General features: G+C 44.1%; 1 protein-coding gene across 1 annotated transcript in view; it reads left to right on the top strand.

Annotated features, from left to right (window-relative positions):
- Window positions 1-8,108: 8,108 nt before the first annotated feature.
- elp2 (elongator acetyltransferase complex subunit 2) overlaps window positions 8,109-14,901 on the top strand; it is a gene marked incomplete at its 5' end in the record, with an annotated part of 44,820 nt that continues 38,027 nt past the window's right edge. Inside the window, 8 exons of the mRNA XM_083646685.1 lie at window positions 8,109-8,240; window positions 8,384-8,462; window positions 8,774-8,844; window positions 8,945-9,086; window positions 11,061-11,135; window positions 11,510-11,574; window positions 11,717-11,783; window positions 14,739-14,885. Of these exons, the coding sequence (XP_083502811.1) occupies window positions 8,109-8,240; window positions 8,384-8,462; window positions 8,774-8,844; window positions 8,945-9,086; window positions 11,061-11,135; window positions 11,510-11,574; window positions 11,717-11,783; window positions 14,739-14,885 (778 nt within the window). The remainder of the gene's footprint in view (window positions 8,241-8,383; window positions 8,463-8,773; window positions 8,845-8,944; window positions 9,087-11,060; window positions 11,136-11,509; window positions 11,575-11,716; window positions 11,784-14,738; window positions 14,886-14,901) is intronic.

Below are 14,901 nucleotides of genomic sequence, written 5' to 3' on the forward strand. Positions count from 1 at the left end.
ACGTGTCCGATTATTGAGCCGTAAATCAATATGTGGAGGTTTTGAGTTGTGCATGTTTGTTTTGTGTGCACCAGAGGCTCTTACATATCACAGCCCCGGACCAAAATGGTAGAGAGAAAAAACACACTCCTCATCCGCCCATGCTTAGAACACATTGCTCCTCTTGTCATTCTGTGGCCCCCGGCCCCCCCAGCAAGACTTGCATCCATATTGGGATCCAATATACACTGTGTCTGTTCATGTGTATCAGAGCCTGACTTAACTGCTGCCAAATACCCAGTATCCTTCATCGGCCCCAATAGCTACAAACTTTACAAGTGCAGCCACTGCATGACAAGTGCAACACTTCATATTACCACATAGCAGAGAGGCCTTATAAACACTGTGGCACTGGAAGGACCGAGGGCTGCATGCTGCCTGCTTTATCATCAACTATGGTGCCTAGCACTTTTCTGTGTCGGCAGCGGAGGCAATGGCAGTGTGTGTGTGTGTGTGTTACAGTGTGTGTGTATATATGTGTGTATATATGTGTGTGTGTGTGTGTGTGTGTGTGTGTGTGTGTGTGTGTGTGTATGTGTGTGTGTGTGTGTGTAAGGATGCCTGCCACTCACAGCCCCAGCCTGTGTTTATTTAAAACCCCAGAGCTATGCTTTAGTTTAACCCTCCCTGTTTACATAGGTCTCTCTCTCTCTCTCTCTCTCTCTCTCTCTCTCTCTCTCTCTCTCTCTCTCTCACACTCACTCACTCACACACACACACACACACACACACACACACACACACACACACACACACACACACACACACACACACACACACACACATGTGGTCGGCAGGCAAGCAAGTTTGTGTGTTCTGCTTTGATGAATGGTTCTTCTACCACTAACTAGATAACATCTATATGGCTTTTAATCTGCTCTGAGGCTCACCATCACAACCAAGTGTTAACATGAAAACATGCACTGCTTTCTTTCTCGGGCTACTCGCATTGTTCCAACTCGTGTTTGGCCCCAATTATTCTGTTCATGGACGACGGGTTCTAAGAGACAGGATAAGGTGAGAAATACGCAATGTTCTTGCCTTGTTACAATGTTAATATTATCAAGCGATTATCACCTCGAGACATTGTTTCCAGAAACAAAAGTGTGCGCACACCGACAAGAGTTTGTCATAACGACGCCCCTGACTGAGAAAAGACTTGTTTTTCTGATTTTCTCATTTGTTCTTGAATATTCAATATTTGCTCCTCCAACTCCTAATCGCTTTTAGGCACATTGCATTTGGACAATTTGCCTGAAAAGCCATACAAGCAGCAAGGCAGCCTTTTGTGCGCGCTCATCCTCCCCGGTAGTGGAGGATGAGGTGGTGATTACTCGTGAAATAAAAGATGCTTATGCATTGTATGATTGTCTTGCTAACAGCTGCTACTGTCTTTGTGCACGCTTCAGAAATGCTGACTTTTTAATTCTTCCCCTCTCGCTGCATCGTTCCTCCTCCTGGCTGTACTGTACATGCTCCTGGGACAGGAAGTGCTGAGCCCAATGTAAATCTCTATGAAGAGATGGTGATTTTGCACACTGCCTGCGAGAGGTACAACGTGACATCCCCCTGATGGCTATTCAAAGGCAGGATTTAGAGGTGGGATTGTGGTGGGATTTTGGAGGATTTGAAAATGATTTCTTTTTCTGCATAGCTATTCTAAAATAAGTTTAGCTGCAAAGTTTGCACTTCAGGGAAACAATTCATGTGCCAGATGGCAGAACTGTTACCACAACTCATGCATTCATACAATGCTTCTAAAGCGATGATAAGTCCTGGACCTGCTGACCCGATTACATAGATTAATATATAAATACAAAGATCACTCTCTAGCACTTCAGGCTAGCATGGCCTTGGAAGAGACCTCCAGTTGAACCCACTCACTGATGATGCTGTGGCTGGACGGACCTCTGTGAGGGGGGGGGGGGGGGGGGGGGGGGGTCAAACCGAGGTGAAGCGTCCCGCTGGGCCACTGCACTTTTCTTGTTGACTGACCCAGAAGACCAGTTTAAAGTCCAAAAAGTCTCCATTTTCTGATGCAGTGGGGACTATTTGATCATTATTTGGACCATAAACAGAGTGGGTCGTCCACTAGTCGTCGTCCACTAATCACTTTGAATAAAAGAGGTCGGTGGTTCGATTCCCACCTCCTCCAGTGTGCATGTCGAAGTGTCCTTGGGCAAGATACTGAACCCCAAATTGCTCCCAATGGCTGTGCCAGCAGCACCCTGCGTGGTAGCTTGCCGCCAGGCCCATCGGTGTATAAATGTCTGTGTGAATGGGTGAATGTACTCATTGTAAAGTGCTTTGGATAAAGGCGCTATATAAATGCAGGACATTTACCATTGACCATAAACAGTGTAATATTTTCATATGAAAATAAACACCTGAGGTAGCCAGGGTCAAGCTGATCTAACATGGAAGGGGAGCTGCTTAAGACTTAAAGGAACAGTTCACCCAAAATTGAAAATTCTCTCATCTAGCCTACTCCCCCTCATACTCCCCCAGTTGTTTGTCCATATAGCACCCAGGAAGGTTGCCAGCACAACTCGAGAGAGAAAACCAGTCCCCATTGACTTTAGTTGTACTGTCCTGAAGTCAATGTTTGTGATAATATGGAAAGATGACACTGTTTATGGTCCAAATAATGAGCCTAGTGGCAGGAAAATGGAGGCCTTTAGGATTTTTCAAGTGAAAAGCAGCACAGAAAAGCAGCAGCACTAATAAGGAGTCTCATCTGTCTGTCTGTCATTTGCCGCTCTCCCGCTGCTGCCCCCTGCTGCCAGCCAGGCGCCCTCGGCCTCGGGTACGAGGCTAATTTAATTGCATGCAACAGGCGGGAGCAAAGTGCCACACAGACAGCACCAAAGCCCGGTTCTGTGTCCGGGTTTCCGTTGTTACATAATCTTCCTTGCACAAACTCATTATCGCTCTGTTTCCATCCAGCGCTTTGTTGTCTGAAGGCTGCCTCGTCTGGCTGAGATGCTGCGATGCTTCGTGCAGGTGAAAACAACAGTGCACACAAACACACACAGGGACACACAAACCTGCGCTACATTAATTAGACACACACACACACACACACACACACACACACACACACACACTACCAGGAGAGACACCAGGGCATCCATATACAGTAGTTAGTTTGACCAGTATTCTAAAGTTTGTTTTAAGTAGATCTAACAAGTGTAACCTCTAAATAAAATAAATTTTCAATTTGTCTGCAAAAGCCTGCAAACAGACCGAGCCATAGACAGCAGTAGCTTCTGAAGAAGATATAGTGACAGGGGTGTTTCCCCACTGCTGTTCCTCTGCATCAGCCTCAGCCTTTCCTTATAGCTTTCCCTACTACCTTCCTCTTCTTCCTCATCTTCATCTTCCTTCCTTCCTTCCTTCCTGCTTTAATCCCTGGTGGCTCCGCTGCTGCTCCATACTTCCAAGTGAAAGTCCATCTATACCAGCAGCAGTTAGTCTTCATTCTCTGGCTATCATGGAGGGAAGAGCTCGCACTTCTCCCGGTCAGCAGGTCATGGTGCTCAGCCCAATCTCAACAGGCGCATGGGGGGGGAGAGAGGAGGACAGCAACAGAGAGGGAACTTCTTCCAGTCTGTTCTACCTACTTAGAATAACATCCATATTGAATACTTTGAAATTACAATAAAAGTTGCATCAATTTTTTGTTGTATCCCCGTTAGCCACTACCAAGGTAGCAACTACTCTTCCTGGGGTCCACAGCCTACACAGCCTAGCCTACAATGCATCTATAAAAGGGAGCAAGTGGGCAATAGTCTGTGATTTTTGTCCCGGAAGTGATGTCACTCAACTGGAAGTTATGTCATCAGGCATTGTGACATCATCAGAGGTGGCATAAGAGCAATTGTGATGGCATCAGTGATGCGAAGTTGTGACATCATCAGTGATGTCATAAGAGCAAGTGAGCCCGCACAGCGGTCGAGCAAGTGGGCACTGTTAGTTTCAAGTGGCCACTGTTTAAATCTTTGTCCCACTGATGATGTCACAATGTCTATGACATCATCAGTGATGTTGCAAGGCCAGCTGTAGGGCGGTCGAGCCCGCGCAGCGGGCGAGCCTAGGAATCGAGCTCGCGGAATCGTGCGCGCAAATTAAATCAAGCATATGCTGTCAGATGAAATCTACTTCATTGCTGTATACATCAATTATTTATAAATGCAGAACATAAAATGTTGAAGAGTTAAGAGGTCCATAAATGTTTTATTCATGGGTTGCATTATGCCATATGTTGCCAACCAAACCTCAGTAACTTTGGATCTGCGTGGGAAGCCTGAAGGCTTCATGGGAGACTGGATAGTAATTTAAGGAACTAACATAATGAACTTTATAGCTGTAGAAATACTGATGGACAGACTCTGTTTATCTTTTAATACACCGTTTCTTAAATGTACACAGGCCCAGAGTGACAGAATATCATCCAAGTGAACAGAAACACACACACACACACACACACACACACACACACACACACACACACACACACACACACACGCTGCAGCTGAGCTGCTGCAGTGATGATCACAAATCCATACACTGCTGCCTGCTTTGCAGTGAGGGGTGTGTTATGGATTTGACCTCTCCGGGACTTTGTAATTAGCAGGGACCTGTTCCTCAATCTGTCTGTCGCTGGAGCCAGATAATGAGCTGATACCTGATGCAGAGTGCGTCCACTGGCTGTATCAGAGACGCAGAATACAAAGTGTTCTCCACGGATGATGCCATCCTTACCTGGCCAGGAGAAATACTCTCTGTAGAGCAGTGTTTCTCAACCTTTTTGCTGCCGAGGCACACTTTTGACATTGAAAACAAATCCCACAGCACAACACCATCCCAAATGTTACAGAATGAAACATAGTAGCATCATAGTACGTTTTTGCTTTCTTTTGACCCCCGCGTGTAGTGGGCTCTTCATCTGGGTTAGTTAGGTCTGCAAGGACTTGGATCAGGAGGATCAAGAGTGTTGCATTGTCACTTGTTCTAACTACCTGCATCTTTCTCTTGTATTGTTTGAAATCAACCAGGCCATTATTAGGCTATTAATCGCACCACTCACAGGCATAGAAGAGTTATGGTTGTGCTACTCTTCTATGCCTGTGGGTGGCGGACTGGTGGTAGCACTCAACAAGAGCTGTATGAAATAAATCCTTTGGTTTGGCACAATGTGAGATTAATTTTTAATTTTTATGGACCAATTATGTGCAATTGGACAATTTCCCACGACACAGTGGTTGAAAAACACCGCTGTAGAGTAGAGTCGTATATTTGAGGAATATTGAATCTCCCCCCATTGAAGCACATTCTCATTCATCTCACACAAAGGTGCACCTGCAGCCAGTCATATGATTCGAGCAAACGTATAATTACATGAACTGCACAGTCAAAGCGAGAGAATATAGGACCATTTTCTCCACAGATGCAGCTGTTTGGCTGCCTCCCTCCCTGCCCTGGTCTTCCCTTCCCGAGATGAGACCCACGGATGCCTGAGAGGTCGTCTCACCCTGCCACGCCGGTCTGGATGCTGTCTCACTCCGGCTGAGTGAGGAGAGACAGCAACATCAAGAGGAGCACAACCTATGCTATTTTCTACCCAATGTGTTGCTAACGATGCTCCTCCTCCACGCGCACACGCACACGCACACACGACACACACACACTATCTCTCTCTGTCTTTGCCACATTGTCATTTATCATATCGTCTCAAGGGTTCACAGACACCATCACATTTTCTGCCCCCTCTCATGTCAAGTGGGAGCCCGGAAACTCCTTGTGACAAATGTGTGGCCTGAACCTTTGAAATCCAAGCGGTCCATCGGGGCTTCTTCTAACAAGCAGCAGGGCTGTCTGGCTGGCAGCTAGCTCAGCTGCGACCAATCACCCTCAGTCAACACTTGGCGAGGGGATAACAAACAGTCCCACACACACACACACACACACACACACACACACACACACACACACACACACACACACACACACACACACACACACACACACACACACACACACACACACACACACACACACACACACAACACACTGTGGATATTGGAGTGTTTTCATTTGCAGTGCAGCAAATTCAGGGAAGGAGCAGAAATGTAAAATGCCATGAGTCATTTGCTTTTTAAATTACTGCTGATCCGTATATTTTAGTTTTGACAACCTTTGCCTTGATGGGGTCTGGGCAAAAAAAGAGAAAGAAAAAAGAAAAAAGTTAAAGCTTCAAATATTTCTGAGTTACATTGTAACCGCACCAAAACCCAAAAGGCTGATGATACCTACAGTAATGGTGAAAAATATGGTACTTAACTGGCCTTCTGTTATTGGCTGGTCTCTTTCCTCACAGATGAAAGAGACCAGCCAATAAGAGATGGCCAGTTCAGCACCCTATTTTTCACCATTAGGTGTCAGGCTTCACCTCACGTCTCGTTTGCCAGGCTATCTGCCTGCACCGGGAGAGATGCTTCACCAAACATTTTGGGTTTGGTTAAGATGTGTTTGATTTGCACTGCCTGACTTGCTAGACAAATAAATTATTATGTAGTATTTCCGTACATCAAGGACCCCTAAACTGACACAAATTAGACCACGGACCCCCATTTGATAGGATTTTGTCCAAGGGTCCCCCATCTGATAAGATTTTTGCTTTTATGACGACACTCTCCTGGCCCTGGTGTTGGGGTCAGTCTCTCCCCTTAGTTGTTTTGACTTAAAAGTTAAAACAATAATGTATTAACTAAAACTAGTAGTTTGTGTTGTCTAGTTATTTTCCCTCAGTTTTAGTTAATTATTTTTTGTAAGTAAAACTAAGGGAAAATAACTAGACAACACAAACTACATTATTAAACAAACAAAGAGAACAAAAGGTGCATAATTGCATAATAAAGGTGATAATTGCAAAGATGATTATTCTTTCCCATCTTCCCATCACCGTGGCTCACACTTTAGTGGGGCCCCACGATGCAATGTCACATATCACAAAAGATGTCTTAAATCACCGGTGCTGTAATAAGGGCATATAAATCACTGATGACATCACTAACAGGGATGTAGATAAATCACCGATTACGTCAGTCATACCGGAGCAATTGTGACGCCATCACATCAGTGATGTCATCAAAGAGTGATGTCATCATCAGTGATAACATCAGTGAGAGGAGACACTGTGTGAGCAATCAATAGCAAACAGACCTGACACGGGCCTAAATCTATGTACAAAAGGTGGCTACATCCTGTGGGAGATAATCAAGTAAAGGTTTCCATATTTTAGTGAAAATCTGTTCGATACCCTTAGATCTAGCAGTTTTGTCGCACTTTTAGATGTTTTCTTACAGAAAGTGTATGAAACCCATGACCAAATAGTCATACATTGTGTTACTTATGGTTGGAATTCTAGTGAAAATAAATTATTATCCTTTTTTCTGGGGAGTGGACCGCCTGGAACCCCCTCAAGGACCCCTGGACCACTGAGAACCACTGCATTAGACAGCAGGGTGGGGTGGTGAGATGTGAGACCTACTCAATATGGGACAAGCAAAAATATAATTAACCTACTACAGGAGTCAATAAAGTATATTATTATTATATTATTATTATTATGCCTCATTTCACGGAGTGGCTCAAAATGACATTAAAACTATTCACTTGGTATTCCCCTTAAATGGTTAGATTCCCTTTTTCCACTCGCCAGCTGCATTTTTGTCATTGTTTTCTTTATAATATAAACCTTTATAATGACCGGGGCATAATATGGCCCGGTCTCTAGATTTTGTGAGTCTTACCCCATCTAGTGGACTTTACTCGACAATGCACTTTAGTGAGTGAATGTGCACTGTATTGTATACAATAAATCCCTACATGTGTCCCATATTATAAATGTAGCGTTAATACAAATTATGTAGTATTTCGTACTTGAAAATACGACGAATCACATTTTAATCTAGTGCAGGTTGTTGCTGAGCGGGGAACCTTTGTTCGGCATGTGGCAGTTCAGCTACAGCCACATTTACGGTGACGCAACAACTTTAATTTCCAAGATGGCCGCGTCCAGGATAGAAACATGCCATGTTGCTTGCTGTGCAAACAGGACACCGAATGTTCTTTCTTGGAGTCGTGGAGGGACCATTGCTTTTGGGACATGTAACTCAGTGGCTCTCTACGACCCACAGGTAGGAAAATGCGTTCAAATGGCACCTAACGCTAGTTACAAGTCAGCTAAATAACGCTAACGTTAATTGGCAGTGGCACTTATGACACTCCGTATTCATCTATATCTGCACCTCGGTAAACACGTACCTTGTTATTGTTGTAGGTGAGACGTGTTGTCGCTGTAGTGAATGGCCACACGGGCAGAGTCAACACAGTCCAGTGGGTTCACAGAGAAGACTGTGGTGAGTGGGCTGAGGCTGGCACTTGACACTCTGATGGACTTGTCTCAAAATGGGTTGTGAGTCTGTTTGTAGTGGGTTCCTGTGTCTACTATCACAATCACATTGTCAGCCTCTACAGTACTAGAATGTTCTGCGGATTTGTGAGACGTGAAGGAGAATGTTGGATGTCTTAATGAGCCATACGTTGAATTAGTCTTTGCCCAGGGCTTTAAGAAGTGGTTTAAATGGATGCAGATGAAAACTAGACTGCTTCATTGTGGCTTGCTGTGGAAGTAATATCTGTTCTACCTGTGTTGCTCCTACTGTCACAGGTCCAGAAAGTCACCTTGTGTCAGGAGGCTCAGACAATCAAGTCATTGTCTGGGAGCTACAAAATGGCAAGGTAAGGTATGCCACCTGTCATCTCAAATAAACTGTCTGACCCAGGATATCTCACTTGTCTAAATACCTTGAAAATGTATGTTTGCTCTGCTACCCCCCAGTTTAGCCAGTCAGTGGAGTGTAAGGGCCACACTGCTCCGGTGTGTGCTGTGGATGGCATCCACACGGAAGACTCAAAGATCCTGGTGGCCTCCTCAGCATCAGACTCCACTGTCAGACTGTGGCTCAGCGATGGGGCCAAAGGTAAGAGACAGAAAGCGATTTATAGGAAAAATATTTAGTGTCAGATTAATGTAAATAAAGGTATATATATATTTTTTCTATTTTGTTTTGCAGTTTTGCCTCTGTCGGACTTCTCTATCCCTGTCTGTCTCTCCCCGCGTTAACTATGCACTGTGTTGAGGTGGCGGGACTTCTTATAAGTTGATCTGTCAGGATAGCGGAAGTCAAAACAGCTCATTTGCAGGCTGTAGGAGCCACATTTGGTGTGGTATTATTTCCTGTGTGATTATTGATGTGTATTACTTTATGTGTCCATGGGGTGTCGCTATGTCATATTACCTGGGCTCAGGTGATCTATATAGGTAGCGTCTTCACTATGGTTCAATAGGTGTTTGACCCCGGAAGGGCAAAGGGTTTTTGACCACTTTGCTGGCGGTAAAGTTTGTGTGGTGCGGCTGTAATTCTTTTATTTTGGGGACAAGGAAATTGACTTTATTCGCATTTGTGCACTTGAGCAATAAATGGATTGTTTCCGCAACCGAGAAACAGCCTTGATCATTTCTCAATGCAGCACACAACAAGACAGTATCGTATTTTTTACCACAATAAAGCAAGCGCGTCACCCGCGGTTAAACATCAGTCTCAGTAGCTTACAGTTAGACTGGGCTCCTATAACACAGGCATTTTCCCCCTTACATGGCTGGTGTACATGGCTGGTGTGGGCACCATGTGTTTTGACTTTTGAGACTTCCATGATGTTTATATAGCACGCCCAAGTCCTTCATAATCAGGCAAGGGAAATCCTGTTTTACATGAAGTGAGACATTTAAGGCCATTATAAAGTTTGTTTATAGACGGTTTTCACCAGAGCGCAACCCCACAGCACTTCCTTTTTCTCAGCATTCGGCAAACTGCAGAAATATTCACTCGACATCGTTACTTTTGTTTTCGCCGCTCAGCTGTATAGACGGTTTTCACGGAATGGTCAGTCCTGCACTTGAATGTTTTTTTTTCTTTTATGTCCATAGCAAACACTGCAACAGGAAGTGAGCGGGGGTTCAATTTAGAATGTTTTTGTTGTCAAGTTAAAACCGTCTATAAAGGATCACGACAGTGTTTTGAAATGGTACTGCAGGTGGGTTTTCGTTTGTCACCTGCTATCTGAAAGTCAACTTCTTTGTAGGAATTGGGAAATTGGTTGGTCTTCCACTAGGCGTGTTGCTGTTGTTGTAGTTTTATTTTGGATGTACATTTTAAGTAGGCTGGCTTAGTTCCAACTAAGTTATTAAAATGGTTTAATGTGTAGGAGGCAAGGTAAACTGCCAGTTACAGTCAATGGTGTGAGAGAGAAATTAATATGCTACAGTACAAATGCTTGACCATGTATGTAATCTCCCTCAGTAATAATAATGCATGTGTACGTTTGCCGAAATGATGTAAACTGACAGATCATAGCAACTATTCAGTTTAATATTGTTATATTACAATTAGAATATATTACTAGGCTCACACAATGATGGTGTTTTTCATGTAGTCATATTGCAGTGTTGTTTCAGGCTGTCAGCCATTAAAACCCTCCCTTGCTGCATTTTCTGTACAAGTGAGCAGATGAACACTGATGCTACTTGGCAGTTATGGAGATTAAGTGTGTGTGTGTGTATGTGTGTGGGGGGGGGGTGTTTTTCCAGATGAAAATATGAGCTATGCTATGTTAGTTCCTGTGTGTCTCTACATAAAAGAAAATGGAACAAATTAACCTTTGGACAAATGTTGCCCACATGTGCCGTTGTTATACGGACCAAACCGCAATTACACCGTTGCTTCCTCAAAGAAGCGTTAAAAGAGCTCATGGGAGCCTATCGGTTTAGCACAACGCTGGTTGATCAAGTGTGCAGAGCCACAGAGTTGAGCATAATTACATATTTTATTGTGTAGCAAGATTACTCATGGCACATTACGAAGGCTAATTTCCACGTGCGTGCGTGTGTTCCACAGCCGAGTGCCTGCACACCTTAACGTTCAGCGGCTTCATGATGGATGTCTCTCTGGCACTGTTGCCAGGCAGCAGAGGTAAGCCTAAGCTGCCCCCGCACAGACATGCTTCAATTTACACACACACGCACACGCACACACACACACACACACACAGAGGCACGCCGCGCATACGTCTGCGTGCTCATGTCATCCATCTCAATCTGCAGCACTTCTTCACTGCCTGTAACCGAATGTCATATATTCAAATGCAGTGTGCGTTTGAAGTATCTCATGTCATTTTGCCTTTCTCTTTTACAAGCCTGTCCTCTGTTTGATGCTGCACTTCATCTCATCCCTGCCTTCTCCTCTCCACCCCTCTCCCCGTTTTATCAAATAGATAGTGGATGTAAATATATATCGGCGAGCGTGCCCTTGTGACAGTGTGCTAAACTAATCCCTGTTTCTCGCAGTTCCCATACTGGCCTGCGGGGGTGATGACTCTCGGGTGCATCTGTACGTGCAGTTCAGTGGACAGGTAATCTCAGATCGATGGTTCTTGGGGGGAACTCATTCATGTATTCTGTGCCAACTCTTGTCATTTGAATTTCTAAGGCTTGAAGGGGGGGGGGGGGGGGGGGAGCAGCATTTGACCTCTATTTTCTATTGCTTTCTACCAGCTCCAGAAAGCCATGTCATTGCAAGGACATGAGGACTGGGTTCGTGGGGTGGAGTGGGCGTCCATAGGTGAGTGCCAATGTTTACTTCGTTTTTTTTTCTGCATTTCAGACACAAGCAGCACAAACAACAAAAACAAATTAAGCAATAATGAAAACAATAATAATCGTCCATCTATGGCATCACATAACATGAGGATCCTGCATATCTGCACGATCTTGCCCCAGTATTCAGATACTACTTGCAATCACAATACTCAGTATAACATTGAGTGTACGATAAAAACAGAGAGAAAGAGAATGAGAAAGGAAGAAAGACCGAGAAGCATGGATACTTTCAACTGGAATTAAGAGATTCCTTCAACCAGATTGGTATTTACAGGTTTTTTCAGAGCAGTCATATGCACCATCTCCTACAAGAGTGGTTCCCAACCTTGGGGTCGCGGCCCTAAGCGGGGTCGCTTGGAATTTCAATGGGGTCGCCCAGAACTTTTTTTTTATACCACACACAGTTTAAAACCATGGAAGAGGACGAGGGCCCCATGTGACACATTTAACTGGGTGGGTTTTAGCACCAATGATTGCTAACAGATTAGGCATTCCATGAGCACAATTCCATGAGCACAATTCCCTTTGCTGCGGTGTGTTATTAGGTAGGATGACCTTGAGGGCTAACCCAGAAAATACCATTAGGCGGACTAGACTGCTTGTGTTTTCGGCTGGGAGTGAATCAGAGTGTCTGATATTCAGACGTTTCTCTCTCTTCTGCCAGAGGCTTATTTTATTTAGGCAAAACGGTGTAACGCTGCTATACCCTCCCCACCCAGTAGGTGCTCCCATTTCCCCCATCATTTCTGGACAGAAAGCATGCAATATATTCCTTCCTTTTCCCTTATCTTTCATGTATTTAAAGAAAAAGCAAACCTGCAGTAAAAAAAAAAAGGTTATCGGATATCTTTATTTATTTATTTTTTATTTTGCCTTTATTTATACAGGGGTGGCCCTTGAGAGCGAGCTCTCATTTGCAAGAGGAAGGAAAATACTACAGGAAAATATTTATAATCAATTGCTCCAATTTTAAAGTGTCTTGGAGCTTATTCCATTTATCAGAGGCACAGAAAGAAAAAGCAGTTCGCCCTGTTCTGACCTCACGCGCGGGATAGACAGTCTGATGTGAGACCGTGAGCGTGTATGATAACAACTAGCATTATTGTGATTGAGAAGTGAGGACAGATACAGGGGAAGCTGTCCAATCAGAGCTTTGTAAATAAATAAGAGACAGCGTTGCTCTCTTTGAGCCATCAAGGAGGGCCAGCCCACCTTTTCATACAGAATACAGCCGTGTGTGAGAAAACCATCACCCGTTAGAAAACGCAGAGCTCCGTGATACATGGCATCAAGCCACTTCAGGATGGTGGATCAATGAGGCATGCATATACACAACATCTCCGTGATCAAAGAGAGACAATATTGTGGATTTTACAATCGATTTTCTGGTACGAAATGAAAAACAAGATTTGTTTCTGTGCAGGAAGCCGATTTAAACCAGCTATCTGAAGTCAAGTTCCGCCTAGCGTGATATCCATGGTATGATGCTAGCACACGCCATTGTGTGGATTCCGTCCAAGCGCCACTAATTGTGTAACCCTCGTCAAGGGCACTTCATTACTGCACTGTTCTGGCTGTATAAAAGCTATTTCATGTCCTTAACCAGCCCTCTCCACCAGTGTCTCCTGCCCACTCACAGCGTACGGCCTACTCCACACTGCCCAGCTACGAGCCAGGAGAGAGACAGAGAAGTTCATTTATATGCACCATCCCAATCACACAAATGTCCTCTTCACTGTGATAGTCGTTTTTTGAAATCATTCTCCTGTTTTCTTTTTATGACCGGGCTGATGGAAACTTTCACGGTCACTTTCCTCTCTAATATCTGTGGAGCCAGCCAGTGCAGGCTTAGAGCAGCTGTAGCTGTTCAAAACTGAGGTTCCGTCTCCGAGCATGACTCGATTTCCCTCTTCTTCTTTTTTCTGTCTTCATTTATTGAATTTTCAAAAAGTAAATGTTCTCCTCCTCTAATCTCAGTATTCTACACTGCCTTGTACTTGTAGCTGATTGTCTCTCATTCAACCAAGTCTCCTTTGTATGAGCGAACCTCATAAGTCTGAATGTAAGTCTGAAGCAAATCCTCTACTGTGCATCAAATCCACTCTTATTCAATCTATTTGGCAATTGCAAAGTCAGGAGGCAGGGTCAGTTGAAGTTGAAGTTTCAACTGTATTTGTCAACAATAGCAGATTTATTTTTGCAGTATTAAAAACGGTTTTACAGTCGGTCGCCAGTGGCAGGTGTCCAGGCAGAGATTCAGGCAAGTAGCAGAATAAATCATCATCATCAACATCAACATCATGACATCATGACACGGTTGACAAACAATCATGGCCGTCGTCCATGTGCCAACAGTTGGGAGGCCTAAGGCACTAGAGATATAGGAATTATGTTTGCCTCTTTTTCTTGGCATACATAACTAAAACAAAAATGTGAAGAAGTCGGAGATAATTGCATTTGCTTTGATTACTACCTGTACCTGACGTATACTGTATATGTTGCTGAGGCTGCTGAACGGTGCTCCTGCTATCTCTCCTCTCTGATGCCCAGATTACTGTACTGACAGATCATTGAAAAAGGCAGCACAGCATCAATACAAGCTCTATAAAACAAGGTCATCAGGGACTTCTCAACCTGGAAATGATATGATTTGATCATATATTATTGAAAGTCATTTTGAGGACTCAAACATCTCTCCTCACTCTGTGATAATACTCATTTTTAATTATAACATACTTTTCAAGTGCCACAAATAAAAATAACAGCAAAACAAGTAAAACAATGGGTCACAATGAAGTAAATATAAATAAATGAATATAACATGGAAAGCAATGGGGGTAAATGTGGTGGTAGGGTAATCTAAAATAGCTTTCTGTAGAGGATGGGTTTTCAGGTGCTGTCTTGTTCACTTGTTCAGGTGGAGAGCTGTTATTAGCCAGCTGTTCACAGGACTGTCTCATCAGAGTGTGGCGGCTGTGTGCCAAGTCTGCGACGGACGGCCCCGCAGAGGACGATCACACCCTCATCAGAATGAAAGAGGACGTTTTTGAAGTGAAGGAGAGAGGTGAGCGGACCGTGCA

This window comes from Poromitra crassiceps, assembly GCF_964638095.1.
Source record: "Poromitra crassiceps genome assembly, chromosome: 11".
In the NCBI taxonomy this organism is placed as follows: Eukaryota; Metazoa; Chordata; class Actinopteri; order Beryciformes; family Melamphaidae; genus Poromitra; species Poromitra crassiceps.